Raw genomic sequence first — 24,986 nt, 5'->3', positions numbered from 1 at the left:
TGTAATCTGAATGTATAACTTGAAGTTTAGGAATTAAAGTTAGTTCCTAGGATTGCAAAAGTTGTAATTACATCAATAACTTGAAGTTTAGGAAATTAGAATCAGTTCCTTAGGTTACAGAGTTTGTAATCTTAAATTGTTGAGACTCAGTGATTTAGTGATGTTGGAGTTAAATTCTACAGGGATACAAGTCGTGAATTTTTTATACCTTTTGAATTGGGTGTTTTCCATGTAAAAACATTGTGTTCTTTACCGATTGCTCTTATAGTTTCGTTGGAACATTTAGGCAACCTATTACACGAATAGGCGAATCTGAAATAAATTACTAGATCGTGAAGAATATTAGTAAGTTTCCTCGTAAATACTGAGTGGTTCTTATGTGTTTTTTTTTTGTTTTTTTTGGTTGAAGATGCTGATGTTCCAAAGTACTCATGGAGTAAGATTATGATGATTTATTTTGGTTTACAATCTATAACCGAAATACGAAACTTCATACAATAAAATAACATTTCCAATTAGCAATAAACCGTGAATTGCATTATACTGATTATGAACTATGTATCATTTACTAGTTCAAAAAACATTGCTTTAACTAACTTGAGAAATCCTTGAAAAGATGATCCTCCAACATCAGTGGCTTCTTTAGCTTTCATCTTCCATTCTCTAGCCTTGGACCTCATCTCCTTCCCCTTTTCCCCTACCATCATCTCACTCACCAGTTTCGCCACTTCTTCTCGTTTCACGTCATGATTAACTTCCATCCCGATCCCCCATTTTTCACACGAGTAGTGACAATTCGTTTGTTGATCCGAGAAGAAAGGCCAACAAATGACCGGTACACCTTCAGATATGGTTTCCATCATCGAGTTCCATCCACAATGAGTCAAGAATGCACCCACTGCCGGGTGGCGTAGCACTTGTTGTTGTGCACACCAATTCACTAATATACCCCTATCCTTAATCTCCTCAAGAAATTCCTCAGACAATGTGGCTGATTCACCCTTGATAATATCTTGACGAACTATCCATAAAAATTGTTGCTTGCTATTGGCAAGACCCGACGCGAATTCCAAGAAATGATCATTGGTCATTGTTGTCACACTTCCATAGTTAACATACAAAACAGAGTCGATATCTCTGTTATCTAACCACTCAAAAATTGTGGTGTCCGGTTTCCATAAGCTTGAGTTGAGCGATAGAACTTGGCTATGATGAGGGACATGTTTTCTCAGCAAGGGGCCGAGTGGCCCTATCGAGTAAATATTATAGAAATTGAAATTTGAGACTATAGTTTGTAATAATTCGTGTTGAACATTATGGCAGATGCTTTGAGGCAATTTTGTGCTTCCTCTCCCATGAAATCGAACATTATATCATTAGGATCCGTAGTTCTAAGGAAGCTGGGAAGATCTTTGAGTTTAACATCCTTCATTCCAGGAATCCAATCTATTGGTGTGTCAAGGGTGCCATCTATGAGGTAGTTATCATCTGTGTAAAACAAAAGAAGATTCGTGTGCATTTAATACTTTGTTTGGTACACCTGATATATTGTACTATGTGAGGGCTATTCAATTATGCAATGCATATTACTTCAAAAGTAAAATTAATTTCACTTACTTTTGAATGGGAAAATTCCTCGTTTGATAAGTTGACGATAATGCAAATATCCAACGAAGGCACAAGCAGAAGCAGTCCAGAAAGTAACATCCGGAATGCCCAAATCTTGAGCAGCCCTAATGCCAAACGTCATAACTCCATCTGAAATTACACAGCTAACTGGTGGTACCTCACAAGAATTGAGCTTAGTAAGAAGCTTTTTAAACGGAACTAAACAGGTCTTTCGAGTTGTATCACAAAGCAATGTTATATCCTGAGTCGCGTTCTCATCTGATGGTGGCATTCCATCTGTGATCGTCGCGAATTTGAAATCAAGCAAACCTTTAACTGAATCAACACCTTTGGATTGAATTAGACGTTTGTGGTTGAATTCAGTGTTTACAAATGTTATATGAAAGCCTCTTGAATGAAGAAGTTTTGCTAGTGACATCATGGGAGTAACATGTCCTTGTGATGGATAAGGGAGAAGAACAGCATGAGGCTTTATTGCTTCATTAATTGAACCCATTCTTAGATTATCTTTTTCTTCCTATGGTTCTTTTGTTCACTAACTAACTATACAAAAGTTTCTGTTTTATTGCCTTATATATACATAAATATATATAGGAACACATTTTTTTAATATTTTATTATATATAAGTAGCTAAAATGATGTCTATGGTTGTCCTTGAAATGGAATAAAAATGCCATCATAAAGTTTAGTCTAAAAATGTATTTTCCGTCAACAATTTGATCCCAAAATATATTTTTAATTACTTAATAGGTTAAAAATATCCTTTTCTCAATAAACATATTAATTATTTCTTTCTTACAAAAAAAAACAATATTTTTTTTCCAGCTACAACTGGATTAGACTAAAAATCTCAAAATTTTTGAGGATTGTCCAAGCCTTTTAAAGAGTTCACCTATCTTATTAACCATGACTTTTGTCATTTAACCTTCGTTTGTCTGGAAAATTCGCATATTGTTTTTCCTCCCACCAAATACGTTTATAAGGAGTTGTTGACTTTTTATAAATATTAAACATTTACAATCTTTTAACAATAGTCCGAGGAGGATAACACTGTATGTGTATCTTCTTTGATGAACTTGACACGAGTAGACACCCTTTTTCTACCTTCATTTGTTTATATCTCATATTTTTTACTCCCTTTGTTTTAATTTGTCTTGTATTATTTAATTGAATGAGAAATTTAAGGACTAAAAAAAGACTTTATTGTGTCTATCAAATTGTCCTTATCAAAGTCACTTTATTGTTTGTTTTTAGTTAACTTTTCTTCACAATAAAATGTTACGTAAGATTAACAAGAATAAAATGGGAATGCCATTAAATAGTTGTCAAATAGGAAAAATCGAAAAAAAGACATTCTTCGAGGATAGACTATAAGAAAATGTATCACATAAATTAAGACAGAAAAATATAATTATTTAGCCATTGTTTATTACTCTATAGTTTAATTTTTTTAATAATAATTATCCTTTATATTTTTATTTTTAGTTTTTGATCCTGATATATGTACTTGCTTTGGAATCTTAATTAATTTGAATTTACCCTAAATAAGGTCTATTAAAAGGGAAACCACCTCTTATCAATTTTTTTTTTATTTTAAAAAATTAAATTTAAATCTTTGATTAAAAAATAAAAATTTTGTATCACATCTTACCACAACTATCAATTTTATTTTCTTTGTTAGACTTCCCATCAAGTTGACTAAAGCAGGGCTTACATGTTCCTATATTCCATGTATTAATAAGTAATATTCCAATAGATTCCTCCTTTGTGCGCATTCTAAGAGGAATCCTTGAAACTAATTCCAATAGATTACTCCTTTGTCCTAATCATACAAGTTGGGAAGTTCACGTCACGTAAAATAAATAATATTGCAAGAAAGTTATGGCCTATAATAAGATTACCATATTATCTGGCATCAAGCATCCTTCATCGCTCTTCAAGACTTTTACAAGAATATTCCTTATGATATATACTTATTGGAATATTTCCAAGTGCTTAATGTATATCACCTACTTTTCAACTAATCCAAATGGAAGTACAAGTTCGACATTATACAAGTTGGTTATATAAATTTATAATTTGATGAAAAAGAATGGGATCTATACTTGTTAACTTTCATAACAATGAAGAATCTACTACTCAGTGATATGTAAGGATAAGCAAACAATACATGCATAGAAGAGAGAAGCTCCAATTGCAAACAATACATGCATAGAAGAGAGAAGCTCCAATTGAATAGAATTGAGAAACTGAGTTACAGAATCTTATAGTGATGAAAAAATATAGGGAAAATACACAAGTACCCCCTCAACCTGTGCCCGGAATTCAAGAGACACACTTATACTATACTAAGGTCCTATTTACCCCCTAAACTTATTTTATAAGTAATTTTCTACCCCTTTTCGACCTACGTGACACTAACTTGAAAAAAAAAGTCAACCAGCGTTGGGCCCACAAGATAGTGTCACGTAGGCCGAAAAGGGGTAGAAAATTATTAATAAAATAAGTTCAGGGGGTTAATAGGACCTTAGTATAGTATAAGTGTGTCTCTGAGATTTCGGGCATAGATTGAGGGGGTACTTGTAGATCAATTAGCTAAGCTATCTTTCTAGAGAATTAATTAACCGACTTAGACCAGCTAACTATCACTAACTCTAGTCTAACTAACTCGTAACAGAATTAAGCTAAGGCACAACTGTACGAGTTGTTAATTTCTGAATACCCTCCCTCAAGCTAGGCGCTGTAAACAAGTTCTTCATGACTAGCTTGCTTACTAAGTAGGAATGTTGTATGTGAGTGAGCCCTTTAGTCAATACATCTGCTAGTTGCTCAGAGGAAGGAAGGTGTAGCAGATGCATAAGTCCTTGTTGAATTCTTTCTCGGATAAAGTGATAATCCAAATCAATGTGCTTGGTCCTTTCATGGAATACTGGATTTAAACTATCTGAATAGCTGAATTGATGTCACTATAAAGTGGAATAGGAAGTTGTAAATTAACACCCAACTCTTTGAACAACCTGGTAAGCCAAACAATCTCTGCTACTGTTGAGGCTAAAATCCTGTATTCTGGTTCAGCAGAACTCCCTGAAACTGTCAGTTGCTTCTTTGACTTCCATGGAATAAGGGAAGAGCCAAACTTCACTATGTATCCAGTGATAGATCTCCTGGTGTTTGGACATGCACATCAAAATAAGCAGCAAATACATTTACAGTTGTGTGAAGGTAATAGAATACCAGTCCTAGGAGAACTTTTCATGTACCTAACCAACCTTACTGCAGCTTCATGTGTGAAGTCTTAGGTGAATCCATGAATTGGCTCAAACACTGCACATCAAATGCAATATCGGGTCTGGTATTAGTCAAATACAAAAGCTTGCCAATGAGTCTTTGATAGGCACCAATGTCATCTACAGGTGTGTCTCCTGTTCACTTTTTTTTTTTTAGTTAAAATGTATTAAAGTTAAAAGCATAAAAACATTCAAAAAGGTTAAAATAATATAGATACCATATCATTCTGAGCAAATTCTGGCCAAATTTTATGACTAAAATAATTCTACCAAAATTTATTTCGAAATTATAATCCGATGTTCTAATCATAGGAGTTAGGACTAATGTAGGCCTCATAGGTGGATAAAAATATAACATTAAATTTGACTTATTAATTTATCTTCGAATTATTTACTCTCTCTGTTCCTAATTACTTATTCATTTTTTTTTTAAAATTCTTTTGGCTAGAAAATTTGACAAAAAATTGGGTCCGAATGGTACTTTACCTATGCTGTATTACATTTTTGAACACTTTTACACTTTTAACTTTAATATCTTTTAGTTAACAATGGAAAAAGATCAGTATATTTTAAAATAAAAAAATATTATAGATTTTTAAATTTTTGGTTAAATTTTTCTTGGTAATTTAGTGTAACCATTTTTAGTTGTCCCTAATTACTTTTCCATTATGACAAATCAAAAAAGGACAATTTTTTTACCTATTATCCCTCAAATAATTACTTCGAAAAAGTTCTATCTTTTTGAAAATCTTAAATTTTTAATTCATTTACTTCACAATTAATAGGGGTAAAATGATAAACTCACTATATCAATAATTATTTTCTTAATAGGTGTGTCAATTCAAAAATGGACAAGTAATTAGAGATTGAATTTGAAAGTGATTGGAGAAATGTGGAAGCGAATTATATAGTGAAACCGATGCTCTCTAATAAAACAATAATTTAGATGATAAATCAACTCAACTACTAATATTATATGAGGATAACTCAAAAGTAGGAGTGACATAAATATCAGAGATCGAAAATCGAACCAAACCAAACTAATTTAGTTCTTCGATTTCAACTCTTACGCCTTTTGATTTGGTGTCAATGTTAATTTTTCAAAAGTTTGGTTCTTCGATTCGGTATTCGGTGTAAAGGTCTTAGAACTATATATATATATATATATATATATATATGGGGGTATTCTCTTAATTAAAAATAAAGAGTCAGCTAAATATTAAATCATTCATGAACAAATCGAAGTAGCAAGAAATGCATAATTCAATGGGATTTTCCAAATATTAATTTCCCAGAGGAACCAAAGCATCTTTTTATCAATCTACATTATGTAAAAGAATTCGTCTTCATTCTTTTTTTTCGAGAAGTAGTTGAATGCACAATGTTTTTGACTAAGATAAATACATTCTTTTTAGTTAGCAAATAAGTATTTCATGGCGAGACACAATATTCCTTAACATACTTTTAAATTTTTAAGTAACTGATACTTTAATTTTGTCCTTGTTTTATTCTTCATTCACATTGAAGAACCGATTTAAAAACACCAAAACTAAAACAAACTGAATTAGTTTAATTTGTATATCGTGCACACTTTTCTGAATTCGAAAATCGAACTGGACACCCATCCCAACACAAAAGTAAACCAAACAATGGGGAAATTAAAAAGGTTTCCGACCTGCCGGATTCGAACCAGCGACCTAAGGATGGCTGAAGGCATCACCAACTACAGTCCTCCGCTCTACCAACTGAGCTAAGGTCGGATGATGTTCAAGACATGGCAAACATGCTAATTAAAAATTGTTTCATTTCCTTTCTGAAACATAGGCATATGATACTTTAAGTAGAGTTAAAAAATAAGCTCTCCTTTCAACTTTATATAATAAATAATAGGATATCTTATGCAATGTAATCTATGAAATATTTTTAAAAAAATTTATAATTGATTTCTTATTGTTTCCAATCATAGTTTTAGGTAAGATTTCATTAGTTTCAATGTTAATAAAATATCCATTAACGAAACAATTATTATAGAAACTATTAATATAGTTATAGTAGTAAAATTTAATGACTTTTTAGTCAAAAACTAAAAAGTAGGGAGAGACCTATTTTTAGTTTTAACTTATTAAGTCATTTTAAATTTATTTAAAGTTATTTCTAACCTTGCTAAACACTTTCAAACTTATTTTAAGTTATTTTTTATTTATTTTAAATAACTCCAAAAAAATTGACTTAAAATAGGTTTACTTTTAAGCCAATCCAAACATCATCTTAGAATTATAGAATCTTAGTTGATAACCTTACATATTTTATTTTTATATGCTTGTTGAAATACTTGAAATCCTAAGAAGAAATTTTAAGAAAATGAATTTTCTATTCATGTTATTCAATATTTATCCACTATTAATTTTTATTTTAATAAAGTGTTAGTTTGACTAATCGAAAATTTAATGAAAGATAATACAAAAAAGTTAAAATAAATCAAGTAATCTGAATTTTAGCAAATCAATGAAATAGAAGAAGGAAAAAAACATTTTTTTGTTGGAGAAATATAAAATTTACACATAATTTGTTATTGAAAGAACTCCCATTTTTTTTTGTTAATATTAAATTTTTTTTTGATACTTCAGTTATTGCATTATTTTGTTGTTGTTATTATTTCTTTATTAATTACTAATTTTCTTCACTCTTACTAATATGTTGTAAATTCATTGTATAGTATATGTGGATTATCCATTAGATTTATCCACTATTAAATGAGTTCATGTATAGGTACTTCCAAGGTGATAAGAACTTCCAAAATAACTATGTATCTATTAATTAGATGACTTTTGGAGTGATATCTCAACACTATGAATAGAGAATCACTCACCATTTGGAAGACACACTTGAATAAGAAAAATTCTCTCCTCTATCTTATACTTCTTGTCTTTTTCTTCTTATATTCTGAGTTTTCTTTACAATACATTATCAGCACGAAGTTGCTACTTGCAAAGGTATTATATAAATATTTTTATTTAATGCACATATTCTCTCATAATTTCATTATGTCGAATTTATCCAAACTTGAGTTTGTGGCATTAGATATTTCTGGAAAGAATTATCTTTTATGGGTACTTGATGCTGAGATTCACTTGGCTGCTTTTGGTCTTGATGCCACTATTACTCCGGAAAATGAAGCATCGAGTCAAGATAAGGCGAAGGCTATGATTTTCCTTCGTCATCATCTTGATGAGGTCCTGAATATTAAATATCTGACGGTAAAAGATCCACTTGAATTGTGGACTGATTTAAAGGGGAGATATGACTACCTAAAGGTAACAGTGTAGCCAAGAGCTTGTTATGAGTGGATGCATCTACGGTTTCAAGATTTTAAGACCGTAATTGAATACAACTCTGCTGTATTCAGGATAACATCCCAGTTGATATTATGTGGGGAGACTATAAAAGACGAGGATATGTTGGAAAAGACACTTACTACTTTCCATGCCTCAAATGTGATATTGCAGCAGCAATATCGTGAAAAGGATTTTCAGAAATGTTCTGAACTAATCTCATGTCTTTTGGTGGCTGAGCAACATAATGCTCTTTTAATGAAAAATCATGAAGCTCGTCCCACAGGAGCTACTCCATTACCGGAGGTAAATGTGGTGGGAGCACGTGATCAATCTGAAGTAAAAAGAGATGATCATCGGGACTATAATAATGCACCGGGACGTAGCAAAGATAAGAGACTATACACTAATCGTCGAGGTGGTTTTCATAATAAAAGGGAGTACAACATGAGTTCTCAAAATAACCCCTCAAAAAGTAATTGTTGTCGTTGTGGAATGAAAGGCCATTGGAAGAATGAATGTCGCACACATGAGCATTTTGTAAGGCTCTATTAAAATTCCTTTAAAAAGAAAGGAAATAAAAGTGGTGCTTCCTTTTCCAATGCTCGAGCTGAGTCACATATGACTCTTACACATGATGATAAGCCGGGAACATCTCAGAAATATGATAAGGATGTTGAAGCAAATTTGGCTTTAAAGGATGATATTTTTGATGGCCTTGGTGACATTACTCATATGGAAGTTGTTGACTTCTTTGGAGATCGAAACTGATGTTTGATCTTTTGGCTGGGGAATGAAGTCTGTTAATATTTTACATAATATTTTACTTATGTATTTTTAATTATTATGTTATTCATGTTGAAGTATTTAAATTTCCGTTGTTAATTTTGTTTCTTTCTTCTTTTAATATAAGGGCCTAAAATACCCTTGAAGTATTGAAAATGGTACAAAATTATCCTTCATCCACCTATTGGCTCCAAAATGCCCTTTTCATCCACCTATTGGCTCCAAAATACCCTTGTCATGCACATTTGGATTCAAAATTGACCACTTTTTTAATTGTTTTAAAATTAAACTCTTTAAATATTTTTTTAAAATACTTGACGTTCAACTATTGGTCATAATTTAATTTATTAATATAATTTATAAATCAACCCACTACCCACTAATTACTAACTAAATCTCACCCAATTAATAATTCAATTATAATATCAAAATCATCATAAACACTACTAAAACACGATGAAATTATAGATTCCTGAAAATAACATTCAAAATTATTCGAGTCCGAATCGAAGCCCAATTAAATTTAAGTTGAGCCGCTTATTTAGGAGGACACTTTCTTTCAAGATTGAATGAGAAATTTATGAAGGTAAAGAAGTAATACATCCCCAATTAATTCATGCATTTTTTTAAAATATAATTTTTTAAATATTTATTATTTGTTTTAAAACCTTCAATATATTATTTTTAAAAAAAGTTACCTATGAAGTAACATCACATAATTGAGATGTAAGAATAANCTGGCTGAGCAACATAATGCTCTTTTAATGAAAAATCATGAAGCTCGTCCCACTTGAGCTGCTCCATTACCGGAGGCAAATGTGGTGGAAGCACGTGATCAATCTGAAGTAAAAAGAGATGATCATCGGGGCTATAATAATGCACGGAGACGTGGCAAAGATAAAAGACGATACACTAATCATCAAGGTGGTGGTCATAATAAAAGGGAGAACAACATGAGTTCTCAAAATAACCCCTCAAAAAGTAATTGTCGTCGTTGTGGCATGAAAGGCCATTGGAGGAATGAATGTCGCACACATGAACATTTTGTAAGGCTCTATCAAAATTCTTTTAAAAAGAAAGGAAATAAAAGTGGTGCTTTCTCTTCCAATGCTCGAGCTGAGTCACATATGACTCTTAAAGATGATGATAAGCCGGGAACATCTCAGANATAAGTTAAATTATAACAAATAGTTGAGCCCCACGTATTTAAAAAAAATATTTAAATAGTTTAAATATAAAACCATTAAATAAGTGGTCAATTTTGAACCAAAAGGTGGATGACAAGGGTATTTTTGACCCAATAGGTGGGTGGGAAGGGTATTTTGGAGCCAATAGGTGGATGGAGGGTAATTTTGTACCATTTCCAATACTTTAAGGGTATTTTAGACCCTTTTCCGTATTTTATTTTAATGAAAATTAATAGAAATTTCCAGTTGTCAGTTGGATTCAAGATGAGTAATGGAGATGTATGCCTGCTTGATAGTGCTACAACGTATACAATATTAAAAGAAAAAAAATACTTTTCTAATTTGGTTATGAAAATGACATATGTCAACACAATATCAGGTAGTACAAAATTAATTGAGGGCTCTGGAAGAGCGACCTTATTACTACCTAGAGGGACCATATTAAGCATTGATAATGCATTATATTGTAGTAAGTCTCAAAGAAACTTATTAAGTTTCAAAGTTATTCGCCAAAATGACTATCATGTTGAGATGGCTAATGAAGGAAATGTTGAACACCTTTACATCACTACAATTAATGTAGAGAAGAAAATTGTGCATGAAAACTTACCTGCACTTTCTTCTGGGTTGTACTATACAAGTATAAGTACAGTTGAATCACATGCCGTGGTAAACAAAAGGTTTACTAATTTAATGATTTTATCATTTGGCATGACCGATTGGGCCATCCCGAATTTAATATGATGCGCAAAATCATTGAGAATTCACATGGGCACACCTTAAAGAGCCCAAATATCCTTCAATCTAAGGAATTCTCTTGTGCTGCTTGTTCTTAAGGAAAGTTGATCAATAAACCATCAACAGTTAAGATTAGAATTGAATCCCCTGCGTTTCTGGAACGTATACAGGGTGATATATGTGGACCAATTCAACCTTCATGTGGACCCTTTAAATATTATATGGTCTTTTGCGAGATCGTTGGCTCAAATAATAAGATTGAAAGCACAATTTCTAGACTATACAATAAAGACAATCCGTCTAGATAATGCTGGTGAGCTTACATGTCAGACATTTAATGATTATTGTATGTCTACTGGTATAACAGTTGAACATCCAGTTGCGCATGTTCACACTCAAACGGTCTAGCAGAATCATTGATTAAACGTCTGCAATTGATAGCTAGACCATTACTGATGAGAACAAAGTTATTTGTGTCTATGTAGGGGCATGCTATTTTGCATGTGGCAACACTTGTGCGCATAAGGACGACCAATTATCATGAGTTCTCTCCATTACAATTGACTTTTGGTCAAGAGCCAAACATTTCCCATCTTAGAATTTTTGGATGTGCGGTGTATGTCCCAATTGCTCCACCACAATGCACAAAGATGGGGCCCCAAAGAAGGTTGGGGATATATGTTGGGTATGAATCTCCTTCAATCATAAAATATTTGAAGCCTATGACTGGAGATTTATTTAAGGCAAGATTTGCTAATTGTCATTTTGATGAATCAGTATACCCAACATTAGGGGGAGAACATAAGTCGTTGGGAAAAGAGATAGATTGGAATTCATCATCTCTATCTCATCTGGATCCTCGAACAAACCAATGTGAGCAAAAAGTTCAAAGAATAATTTATTTGCAGAACATTGCAAATCAGCTACCAGATGCATTTACTAATCTTTCAAGGATTGCTAAATCGCATATTCCAGCTGTTGATGCTTCAGTTCGAGTTGATATTCCGACGAGACAAATTGTTAAGACAAATGAGTCTAGATCACATTTGAAGCGTGGTAAACCAATTGATTCCAAGGATAAAAATCCTCGAAAGAGAAAAGGAATAAATGATCAAGATGATCATGGGTTGAAAGAAATTTCTCAAGATGAGACCCAATTCATAACACATGATGATAAGGAGGTTCAAACTTGTGAAAACAATGAAATTTCAATGAATTATGTCTCGACAAGAAAGTCGTGGAACCGAAATAATGTTGTGATTGACAACATATTTACCTATAATGATGCTATTGACATAATGCAACAAGATGAAGATTTTGAGCCAAAATCTGTTCACGAATGTAGACAGAGAAATGATTGGCCAAAATGGAAGGATGCAATTCAAACTGAATTGGCTTCACTAGAAAAACGTAAAGTTTTTGGACCGATAATTCGAACACCTGAAGGTATCAAGCCAGTGGGGTACAAATGAGTTTTTGTACGAAAAAGAAATGAGAAATGTGAAGTCGTGAGATATAAGGCCCGACTCGTTGCTCAAGGTTTTTGTCAAAGACGTGACATTGATTATATGGAGACATATTCTCCAGTGGTAGATGCAATCACCTTCAGATATCTCATAAATCTGGCAGTTAATAAAAAACTTGAAATGCGTCTAATAGACGTTGTCACAGCCTATCTATATGGCTCATTGAACCACAACATTTTCATGAAAATTTTTGAAGCATTCAAAGTGCCTGAAGCATACAAAGATTTAAGAGAAACTTGTTCAATAAAGCTTCAGAAATCTCTGTATGGATTAAAACAATCAGGAAGGATGTGGTACAATCATCTGAGTGAATATTTGTTAAAGAAAGGGTACAAAAATGACCCGATTTGTCCTTGCATTTTCATTAAACGGTCGGGATTTGAATTTGTTATAATAGCTGTGTATGTTGATGATTTGAACATCATTGACCCTCGTAAAGATCTTTTAGAAGCTATTGAATGTCTGAAAAAAGAATTTGAAATGAAAGATCTCGGCAAGACAAAATTTTGTCTTGGCCTACAGATTGAGAATTTGTCAAATGGAATACTTGTTCATCAATCAACGTACACAGAAAAGATACTAAAGCGTTTTTACATGGATAACTCACATCCATTGAGTACTCCAATGGTGGTAAGATCGCTTGAAATCAATACAGATCCATTTCGACCTCAAGAGAATGAGGAAGAGCTTCTTGGTGATGAAACTCCTTACCTTAGTGCAGTCGGGGCACTAATGTACCTTGCTGACAATACTCGACCAGATATCTGTTTTGCAGTAAGTCTACTGACAAGATTCAGTTCCTCCCCAACAAAAAGACATTGGAATGGTGTTAAACACATACTTCGATATTTTTGGGGGACCAGGGACATGGATTTATTCTATTCCAATGAATCTAAGTCAAAACTGATTGGTTATGCAGATGCAGGGTATTTATCTGATCCGCATAAAGATCGATCACAAACAGGCTATTTGTTTATATGTGGAGACACGGCAATATCTTGGCGATTAATGAAGCAAACGTTGGTAGCCACTTTTTCAAATCATGCATAAATAATAGCCATCCATGAAGCAAGTCAAGAGTGCGTCTGGTTGAGATCAATGACCCATCATATTCAGGAAATGTGTGGTTTTTCTTTGAAAAATAATATAACAACCACAATGTACGAAGATAACGCTGCATGTATAGCTCAATTGAAAAGAGGATACATAAAAGAAGACCGGACAAAGCATATTTCACCAAAGTTATTTTTCACGCATGATCTTCAACAAAATGGTGAGATAGAAGTTCAACAAATTCATTCAAGTGATAATCTTGCTGATTTATTCACTAAGACATTGCCAACATCAACGTTTGAGAAGTTGAGATACAAGATTGGAATGCGCCGTCTCCGAGATATCAAGTAAAGTTTTCATCAGGGGAGCGAAATAACCGTTGTACTCTTTTCCTTAACTATGGTTTTGTCCCAAGTTGGATTTTCCTGATAAGGTTTTTAACGAGGCAACATTCAAAGCGTATTATGAGATATGTGTACTCTTTTTCCTTCACTAGGCTTTTTCCCACTTGATTTTTCCTAGTAAGGTTTTAACGAGGCACATAATATATGGATATTCAAGGGGAGTAAATCCATTGTATAGTATATGTAGATTATCCATTAGATTTATCCACTATTAAATGAGTTCATGTATAGGTGCTTTCAAGGTGATAAGAACTTCCAAGATAACTATGTATCTATTAATTAGATGACTTTTGGAGTGATATCTCAACACTATAAATAGAGAATCACTCACCATTTGGAAGACACACTTGAATAAGAAAAATTCTCTCCTCTATCTTATACTTCTTGTCTTTTTCTTCTTATATTCTGAGCTTTCTTTATAATATAATATTCTATTTTGTACTTATGTTGTTTTGTTGTACTTAATAACTAAGGTGCTTGGGTTTGCTATCATAATTAAAGACAACAAGTGGCGCGGTGCAGTGTAGATATGGGACAAATTCTATAAATTTAGGAAGATTTCAATTCGTTCAACTGGAATCAAATATTAAAAGTTTTCGTTGAAATAACTATGAAAATTTTCATTGGAATCAAATTTATTTGAAATTTTTTGTTTGTACAAATTATGATAAGTTTCTGTTGGAACTTAATTACGAATTTTTTTTGTTGAAATAAATTATTGAAAGTTTTGAAAAACTTCCCAGTACATAAGTTTGTGGTGGTAGTATATTTCCATTGAAACCAATTTGTGGAAAATTTTCCTCGAAATCAAATATGACAATTTTTAGGAAATCTTCTATATACCTAAGAAAAGCCACCTAAAAGGGCTAGACTTAGGCAAGGAGGATTTAAAGTCCTTATACTTTGTTCAAGTTACCAAACAAATTTAGAGGAGAACTGTTGTAAGAGCATCCAACATCAACAAAAGCAAAACGTAATACTTAGTGTCGAAATTATGAGATTCATATCACCATATCAAACATGTAGATATAATTCTTTCTTTTAAAATTAACAATAATTTTATAGTCGATGATCCGAATACAATTATTAAAGGTCAAATACATATACAGACCCTTAGATTTGTACCTAAATTTCATTTTGACACTCCAACTCAACCTTGTTTCATTTTAACTCTTTAACTCCAATTTTCTTTAATTTTTATGATTCATTTTGGCACTTCTAAGTGATGTGGCAGTGTGTGTGCATCACACTTTCTCTATGAGAGTGTAATCATTTAAAATTTATTAAATATAAATTTATAAAATGATTCGGATTATATTGAATTCATAAATATATTAATCCAAATAAATATTGTGGATTGATATAATTGAGTTAAATATTTAAGTCCAATAAATATGGATTTAATTAAAGTCTAAATTAATTGATTTGGGCTACATTGGATGAACCCAATTTGTTAAACCCAATCTCATCTCATTCTAGAGCCCATCTTGGCGCCACGTGTGCAGATGATGTGGCATGCCAAGTCAAATAAGAAAACCAATAGAATCATGACATGTGTCAAAGATGACAAGCCCGCTCCATAAAGCCCAAATGCCATGTCACTTTAATCTGATTGGCTGAATGGAATCCTATTCCAATCGCAACTCCTCTATTCTAAAACTATAAATAGGGGTCCTCATAATTCAGAAAAGACAGAAAATTCTAAACAAGAAGCTAGAGAAACTCTGTGGTACAAACGCCATTTAATTCTCTACAAAGCTACAAGTTTAAGAATTCAAGCATTCAAGGTCAAGAACGATCAAGATCAAGACCAATGAATTCAAGAACAAGCTCGAAGCCCTTGAGTTCAAATAAAAGTCAAGATCAAGATAAAGTTCAAGTTCAAGTTCATCGTAGATTAAAGAACAAGCTTTAAAGCCCTTGAATTTATATTTGAAAAGGCGAATTCAGAGGAATTATAGAGATTGTAACACTCGCACTTGAAATAATAAAACGATTGTTGCTATAATTTTCCGTTCTTGATTATTGTTTTCTCGATGCAAATTTTATTGTCTACAAATTCTGGCACGCCCAGTGGGACCAAATCTGCCCTTCATCTCTTCTCTCTTAAATCATATCTGAAAATCTAAAGCTGCAAAGTGGAAAATAAGTACTTCAAGTCTCGTCTTGAGTTTCATCAAGTCTACACTACGTCAAGCCTTGAAGCAGGGGGCATTTGTAGACATTGAAATTTTGTGGGACTCTACAAATTGTGTTCAACTCAGATAAGAATTCTTGGAGGCTACTCAACCCTAAACCCTAGTTTATGCCTATATAAAGGGTACTAAATTCCCTTAAAAGACATCTCGAAAAATCCACAAAGAGATCAAGATCTCGAATACTCCACAAATAAATGGATTATTCAGGTCAAATCTAAATCATCTTAGTTCGAGAAATACGCCACTAACGGCCCTCGAATCATGGATAAATCATCTTAGAGAGGAGAATCAAGGGAGGAACAGATTTGGACTCACAATCTTGATGAATAAAATCATGTTTCTTCAAAAAAAAAAAATCTCGAAAAATCCACAAAGAGATCAAGATCTCGAATACTCCACAAATAAATGGATTATTCAGGTCAAATCTAAATCATCTTAGTTCGAGAAATACGCCACTAACGGCTCTCGAATCATGGATAAATCATCTTAGAGAGGAGAATCAAGGGAGGAACAGATTTGGACTCACAATCTTGATGAATAAAATCATGTTTCTTCAAAAAAAAAAAATCTCGAAAAATCCACAAAGAGATCAAGATCTCGAATACTCCACAAATAAATGGATTATTCAGGTCAAATCTAAATCATCTTAGTTCGAGAAATACGCCACTAACGGCTCTCGAATCATGGATAAATCATCTTAGAGAGGAGAATCAAGGGAGGAACAGATTTGGACTCACAATCTTGATGAATAAAATCATGTTTCTTCAAAAAAAAAAAATCTCGAAAAATCCACAAAGAGATCAAGATCTCGAATACTCCACAAATAAATGGATTATTCAGGTCAAATCTAAATCATCTTAGTTCGAGAAATACGCCACTAACGGCTCTCGAATCATGGATAAATCATCTTAGAGAGGAGAATCAAGGGAGGAACAGATTTGGACTCACAATCTTGATGAATAAAATCATGTTTCTTCAAAAAAAAAAAATCTCGAAAAATCCACAAAGAGATCAAGATCTCGAATACTCCACAAATAAATGGATTATTCAGGTCAAATCTAAATCATCTTAGTTCGAGAAATACGCCACTAACGGCTCTCGAATCATGGATAAATCATCTTAGAGAGGAGAATCAAGGGAGGAACAGATTTGGACTCACAATCTTGATGAATAAAATCATGTTTCTTCAAAAAAAAAAAATCTCGAAAAATCCACAAAGAGATCAAGATCTCGAATACTCCACAAATAAATGGATTATTCAGGTCAAATCTAAATCATCTTAGTTCGAGAAATACGCCACTAACGGCTCTCGAATCATGGATAAATCATCTTAGAGAGGAGAATCAAGGGAGGAACAGATTTGGACTCACAATCTTGATGAATAAAATCATGTTTCTTCAAAAAAAAAAAATCTCGAAAAATCCACAAAGAGATCAAGATCTCGAATACTCCACAAATAAATGGATTATTCAGGTCAAATCTAAATCATCTTAGTTCGAGAAATACGCCACTAACGGCTCTCGAATCATGGATAAATCATCTTAGAGAGGAGAATCAAGGGAGGAACAGATTTGGACTCACAATCTTGATGAATAAAATCATGTTTCTTCAAAAAAAAAAAATCTCGAAAAATCCACAAAGAGATCAAGATCTCGAATACTCCACAAATAAATGGATTATTCAGGTCAAATCTAAATCATCTTAGTTCGAGAAATACGCCACTAACGGCTCTCGAATCATGGATAAATCATCTTAGAGAGGAGAATCAAGGGAGGAACAGATTTGGACTCACAATCTTGATGAATAAAATCATGTTTCTTCAAAAAAAAAAAATCTCGAAAAATCCACAAAGAGATCAAGATCTCGAATACTCCACAAATAAATGGATTATTCAGGTCAAATCTAAATCATCTTAGTTCGAGAAATACGCCACTAACGGCTCTCGAATCATGGATAAATCATCTTAGAGAGGAGAATCAAGGGAGGAACAGATTTGGACTCACAATCTTGATGAATAAAATCATGTTTCTTCAAAAAAAAAAAATCTCGAAAAATCCACAAAGAGATCAAGATCTCGAATACTCCACAAATAAATGGATTATTCAGGTCAAATCTAAATCATCTTAGTTCGAGAAATACGCCACTAACGGCTCTCGAATCATGGATAAATCATCTTAGAGAGTAGAATCAAGGGAGGAACAGATTTGTACTCACAATCTTGATGAATAAAATCATGTTTCTTCAAAAAAAAAAAAATCTCGAAAAATCCACAAAGAGATCAAGATCTCGAATACTTCACAAATAAATGAATTATTCATATAGAGGTCAAATCTAAATCATCCTAGTTCGAGAAATACGCCACTAACGGCTCTCGAATCATGGATAAATCATCTAAGAGGGTAGAATCAAGGGAAGAACAGATTTGTACTCACAATCTTGATGAATAAAATCACGTTTCTTCATATTTTATTTGTATGGTTTATTTATTTTCCATATGTTTAAAATTGTTGCAAACAAATTGGCACGCCCAGTGGGATAATCTCTACCTCTCATCTCAACTTTTCAAACGTCAAAGAATATCAAGATGACTTCCATGAACAACAACTCTCGATCAACCGCCTCTAAGGTCACTAGCTCCAAGTTCTCTACTGAAGTTGAAGACATACTTAGTGTTACCTTTGGAAGTTTTGGAGTTGTCACGAGAAGCAAGGCTGCTACACTAGGACAACAAACGCTTCAAGTGTCGTCTGCGTCAACTCCTGTTTTTTGGGTCTTCGACTCCAGAAGGAGCAAGTTCCTCCACAAATGCTCTAGAAGGAGGAACTAGTGTTGCTGAAAGATCAAGAAGACATTGGCTCTACTTGAGCAATCTGGTTCCAAGAACTCTACCACAAGGGAGAACTGTGATTCAACTTATGAATCATCTCCACGTATATCGCGTAACATGAGTCCACTGAAAATTAACTTACGCGACAACCCATGTTACTCTCCTGCATCTCCGATGATCATGCAAACGATGGTGACTGCTGCTTCCTCTCCTGAGGAACAACTCGCAAATCTGACGAAGTTGGTTGAAGGATTGACGAAGCATGTACAACACCAAGAATCTCGAATTGACAAGTTGATGGACAGGATAGAAGGACTTTTAGATGGAGATGCGAGCCATGCACCTGGAAAGGGCATTGAAGTTCAAGAAATCGAAGATCCTGCTAAGAAAGCCCCGTTTGTTAAAGAGATGCCAGTTTCTTCTGAAGGAATGATCCCACTCGATCGCTTGAAGGAGTTTATTGAAGGCACTATCAAAGATAAGTATGAAGTCTCCACCAAGTCTTCTCATATGTATGCTAAGCCATACACTGCTAGGATTGATAACTTTAAAATGCCTGCTGGTTATCAACCTCCCAAATTTCAACAATTTGAGGGAAAAGGAAATCCGAAACAACATGTCGCGCACTTCGTGGAGACATGTAATAATGCTGGAACATATGGAGACTATCTTGTCAAACAGTTTGTCCGCTCTCTAAAAGGAAATGCCTTTGATTGGTACACGGATCTCGAACCTAACTCTATTGATAGTTGGGAGCAACTAGAACATGAGTTTCTCAATCGCTTCTATAGCACAAGGCGCACGGTGAGCATGGTAGAACTCACGAATACTCGCCAAAGAAAGGATGAACCGGTCATAGATTTCATAAATCGATGGAGGAACGCGAGCCTAAATTGCAAGGACAGGCTTAGTGAAGCTTCTGCAATCGAAATGTGTATTCAAGGAATGCACTGGGAGCTTCTTTACATCTTGCAAGGAATAAAACCAAAATCTTTCGAGGATTTAGCTACTCGCGCTCATGATATGGAGTTGAGCATGTCATCTGCCGGAAAAGATATGACTATTGTCCATGATCCTCGCAAAGGAAGGGACAAGCAGGAACCCAAGAGATGGAGCAAGTTTCTGCCCAGAAATGACAACAAAGAATCCATGAGTGTAAATGTGTCACCCGCAAAGTTCACCACGAATGAGGGCGTAAAACAAAATGTGAGAACGACTTTCCAAGCACGTTCAAATCAAAAGTCGACGCTAAGGGAGATGCAAGGAAAAAAGTATCCCTTCTTGGATTCTGACGTTTCTGAAATTTTTGATGAATTGCTTGAGTTAAAGCTCATTGACTTGCCAGAGATGAAGCGACCCGATGAAGCTGGAAAAACTGATGACCCAAATTATTGCAAGTATCATAGACTTGTGAGTCATCCTCTTGAAAAATGTTTTGTCTTTAAGGATAGAGTGATGCGATTGGCTAACGAAAATAAAATTATCCTTGATGATGAGAAGGCTAGTTCTAACCATACCTCTATCACGTTTGGGTCACTGGATCCGGTCCAAATATATACCTCTGAAAAGCATGAAGAAGAGCCAGTAGACCAGGAAGTTGATATAGATGGTGATGAGGGTTGGATTCTTGTAACTAGGCGAAGACGCAACAAGTCAAGCTCACGAAAAGAATTATGTGAGCAACCGGTTGGAGGAAAAATGTTGAAGAAATCAGAGAAGCAAAAATCAATCAAGCGCCCCAAAAGGGCAAAGGTTGAAGTGCATCACTACCAAAAACCTCGACGTCTTGTGACTCTAGAGGAATTCTTGCCAAGCTCGTTCAACACAAAGTCTACTCAAGGCAATGTCGAGGCATCATGTTTCAATGTGTATAAAGAACAAACAATTATTCCTACTGTAAAAGAAGGAACAACGAGTGAATCCTTACCAAAAGTGTCTCCTGGGGAAGAAGAAAAAGAAACAAGGGAAATCTCAGAAATGATGTCTCTTTCATCTTCTGAAAAATCTATTGAACTTTCTTCCCAAGAAGCACATGTCTGTGATACTAAAATCACATTTACGGATAACGATCTTCTATTTGGTGAAACACTACACAATCGTCCTTTGTATATGGTGGGTCATGTGCTAGAGAAGAAGATAAATAGAATCTTAATAGATGAAGGATCTGGAGTCAACATTTTGCCTATCCACACATTGAAGGAACTTGGCATCACGACTGGGGAACTTAGTGAAAGTCGTCTGTTGATACAAGGATTTAATCAAGGTGGGCAGAGGTCCATAGGCTCTATTAAATTAGAGATCCACATGGGAGATTTGCGATCAAGCGCATGGATGCATGTGATTGACGCAAAGACATCATACAACATATTACTTGGCAGGCCTTGGGTACATGAGAATAGAATTGTCTCATCTTCTTACTATCAATGTTTGAAATATCTTGAAGGTGGAATCGAAAGAAAGATAGTTGCAGATGATAATCCTTTCACCGAAGTGGAGACACACTTTGCGGATGCGAAATTCTATATGAGAAGTTATGTTGTTAAAGGGGTCAAATCCAATGACGTCAAATCAATCAAGATTGATAATATCATAAGCAAAAGAATTGATGCAGCTATCGAAAAGGTGAAAATTGACACTAAAGACTCTTGTCCCATTCTTAATGAAGGGAAGATCCTGTCTTCAAAGAAGAAGCAGACTTCTAGGCTTTGCTATGTTCCAAAAGCGAAGAAAGAACAAGATCAACCATCTAACCTTGAAGAAAATGCATTAAGAGGGCTAACTCTTCCTATCAGACGGATTGATGCAATAAACTTGTCTTCTAAGTTGCCAGAAAAGTCAGTCGCTCAAGATCAAGTGCTAGATATGGCTCTCCCTACAAAGCGCACAAGAGAAGGTTTTGATCCCAATGCCTACAAGTTATTTGTGAAGGCAGGATACAACCCTAGCGAGCCATCAGCGCTAGGGAAACTCCCATCAGAAGATACAACTAGGAAAGCGCGTGAAGGCCTAGGTTATAGCCAACCGCCGCCAATTCGCATTTCCATAAGAAGGGCCAGTAATAATCATATAACTTTTGAAGATGACGTCACTGCTCCCAATAAAAGGCCTTCTGTCTTTGATCAACTTGGTGAAGCGACAACAAGAATTTCTGTGTTTGAGAGGTTAGGTCCTCTGAAGAAGAATAACAAGAACCTGAGAAGTTATTTAAAAGTTACAACGCCTGCTTCACATTTGATTCGAAAGGATTTCAGAAGTTTGATTCCTTCTAGGATGAGGCGACGAGTGGAACTTATGGTTTCCTGTAAAGAGGAACTCAAGGCAAAGGTTCATACTATGGTTTACACCAAAGAGAGCGAGGAAGATGAAGAAAGTGTAGGTTCCTCAAATCATGTTACAATCCAAAATGAGTACGATTCTTTGCCTCAAAAGAAGATTGTGGAAGAGGTAGAAGATATTGTCTCGTGTTGTCATATATCAGTCAATGAAAATGATCCTGTGGAAGAGGAAGATGCTAAAGATGCTCCACCAGAACTTGAAGAAGGAGTAAAGATCACAATAGATCCTTTGAAGGAAGTTAACCTTGGCACTGATGAAGATCCGAAGCCAACTTACTTGAGTGCGTTTCTAGAAATTGATGAAGAAGTCGCTTACATGAATATACTCAAAGAATATAGAGATGTATTCGCTTGGAGTTACAAAGAAATGCCTGGATTGAATCCTAGAGTAGCGGTCCATCAATTGGCAGTCAAAAATGGTTCTCGTCCAGTTAAACAAGCTCAAAGACGTTTTAGACCAGACTTGATTCCGTTGATAGAAAATGAAGTTAACAAACTCATTGAGGCAGGCTTTATTCGTGAGGTCAAATATCCTACATGGATTTCAAGTATTGTTCCTGTGAGGAAGAAGAATGGTCAAATTCGAGTTTGTGTTGACTTTAGAGATCTCAATAATGCATGCCCTAAAGATGAGTTTCCTCTTCCCATTCCAGAGTTGATGATTGATGCCACCACTGGTTATGAGGCAATGTCGTTCATGGATGGTTCTTCTGGATATAATCAAATCCGCATGTCACCAAAAGATGAAGAACTCACTGCATTTCGCACGCCAAAAGGTATTTATTGCTACAAAGTGATGCCATTTGGTTTAAAGAATGCTGGCGCCACATATCAAAGGGCTATGCAAAATATCTTTGACGACTTGCTCCATAAAAATGTTGAATGTTATGTTGATGATTTGGTAGTAAAGTCGAGGAAGAGGGGTGATCATTTGAAAGACTTAAGGATGGTGTTTGAGTTACTCCGAAGATATCAACTAAGGATGAATCCATTGAAATGTGCCTTCGGAGTTACTTCCGGCAAGTTCCTTGGCTTTATTGTGAGACATCGAGGAATTGAAATTGATCAAGCCAAAGTCGATGCAATATCAAAGATGCCTGAACCTCGAGATATTCATGAGTTAAAAAGTCTCCAAGGAAAGTTAGCCTACTTGAGAAGGTTCATCTCAAATCTAGCGGGGAGATGTCAACCATTCAGTCATCTCATGAAGAAAGGTGCTCCTTTTAATTGGGACCAAACATGTAGCGAAGCCTTTAAAAGTATCAAATCGTATCTAGCGAAACCTCCGGTTTTGGCAGCCCCTATACCTGGAAAACCATTGATACTCTACATTGCAGCACAAGAAAGGTCTGTAGGAGCCCTGTTAGCTCAAGAGAATAGTGAAGGCAAAGAAAATGCTCTTTATTACTTAAGTAGAACGATGACGCCAAATGAGCTAAATTATTCGCCAATTGAAAAGTTATGCTTGGCACTGGTCTTCTCAATTCAAAAGATGAAGCATTATTTTCAAGCTCATGTTGTCCGCCTTATTTCTAGAGCAAATCCCATCAAGTTTGTTATGTCAAAACCTGTCCTTAGTGACCGACTAGCAAGATGGTACCTCCAATTCCAACAATTTGAGATTGTGTACATCCCTCAAAAATCCGTGAAGGGACAAGCACTAGCGGATTTCTTAGCAGACCATCCTATACCAAATGATTGGGAGTTAACTGATGAGTTTCCTGATGAAGATGCGATGTTAATTGAAGTTCAACCTCCTTGGAAAATGTACTTTGACGGGGCTGCACATCGCGGCGGAGCTGGTGCTGGTGTGGTGTTCATCACTTCACAAGAAGAGATTCTACCATTCTCTTTTACTCTAAAACAATGTTGCTCCAATAATGTCGCTGAATATCAAGCACTGATACTTGGACTTGAAATGGCCGTTGACATGAAACAATTACATTTACAGGTCTTTGGTGACTCTCAATTGGTGATTAATCAACTCTTAGGAAGTTATGAGGTAAAAAAGCCTGAATTGCGACCTTATCATGATTATGCTCAAAAGTTGATAAGATGGCTTGGGGATGTAACCCTTCAACATGTGCGTCGAACAGAGAATAAGAAAGCTGATGCATTGGCTACTCTAGCTTCAACGCTAACCCTTCCTGATCAAACGCAAGTAACTGTCTGTCAAAAATGGATAGTACCACCGTCAAATGAGGAAGAATATATTGAAAATAAGCTTGATCATATCGTCGCCATTGTTGAAGCTGCGAAGGAAGATTGGAGACAACCCATCATTGACTACCTATGTTATGGGATACTTCCAGAAAATCCAAGAAGAAGAACTGACATACGTCGTCGTGCACCTCGTTTCCTTTACTACAAGGATACATTATATAGAAGATCATTTGAGGGTATGTTATTACGATGTTTGGGAGAGGAAGAAGCGATTCAAGCTCTGCAAGAAGCACACTCAGGAGTATGTGGATCACATCAATCTGGACCAAAACTTCATTTTCACATAAAGAGGATGGGGTATTACTGGCCAACCATGGTGAAAGATTGCTTATATTATGCTAGAAAATGTGATGCTTGTCAATTTCATGCGAATTTCATTCATCAGCCACCCGAAGTATTGCACCCAACCATCGCATCTTGGCCATTTGACGCTTGGGGACTGGATATTGTAGGACCATTA

The 24,986-nt window shown here is 34.8% G+C and overlaps 1 protein-coding gene, 1 non-coding gene and 1 pseudogene across 2 annotated transcripts; 1 reads left to right on the top strand and 2 right to left on the bottom strand.

The window, feature by feature from the left end:
- Positions 1-498: 498 nt before the first annotated feature.
- On the bottom strand, positions 499-2,199 carry LOC107013998 (annotated as a pseudogene).
- Positions 2,200-6,586: 4,387 nt separating this feature from the next.
- TRNAY-GUA lies at positions 6,587-6,677 on the bottom strand. Its single transcript is given in 2 exon segments — positions 6,587-6,622; positions 6,641-6,677. It is a non-coding gene; the product is annotated as a tRNA-Tyr (tRNA).
- A 1,284-nt stretch (positions 6,678-7,961) lies between these two features.
- Positions 7,962-9,020, top strand: LOC107013440. The gene is made up of 3 exons (XM_015213351.1): positions 7,962-8,231; positions 8,337-8,588; positions 8,820-9,020. Exons 1-3 carry the CDS (start codon positions 7,962-7,964, stop codon positions 9,018-9,020), a joined length of 723 nt encoding a protein of 240 aa, XP_015068837.1.
- The last annotated feature ends 15,966 nt before the right edge of the window (positions 9,021-24,986 follow it).

This window comes from Solanum pennellii, chromosome 3 (genome assembly GCF_001406875.1).
Source record: "Solanum pennellii chromosome 3, SPENNV200".
Taxonomy (NCBI): domain Eukaryota; kingdom Viridiplantae; phylum Streptophyta; class Magnoliopsida; order Solanales; family Solanaceae; genus Solanum; species Solanum pennellii.
The sequence above is the reverse complement of the archived record's forward strand: the minus strand, read 5'-3'. Positions and strand labels throughout refer to the sequence as shown.

Excerpts from the sequence above, each read along its gene's own strand:
- LOC107013440 (XM_015213351.1), top strand. The coding sequence starts at position 7,962 with ATGTCGAATTTATCCAAACTTGAGTTTGTGGCATTAGATATTTCTGGA. Across the intron at positions 8,232-8,336 it reads GGAGATATGACTACCTAAAG|TTGATATTATGTGGGGAGAC; the intron begins GTAACAGTGTAG and ends ATAACATCCCAG. Across the intron at positions 8,589-8,819 it reads GAGCACGTGATCAATCTGAA|AAAGGAAATAAAAGTGGTGC; the intron begins GTAAAAAGAGAT and ends TCCTTTAAAAAG.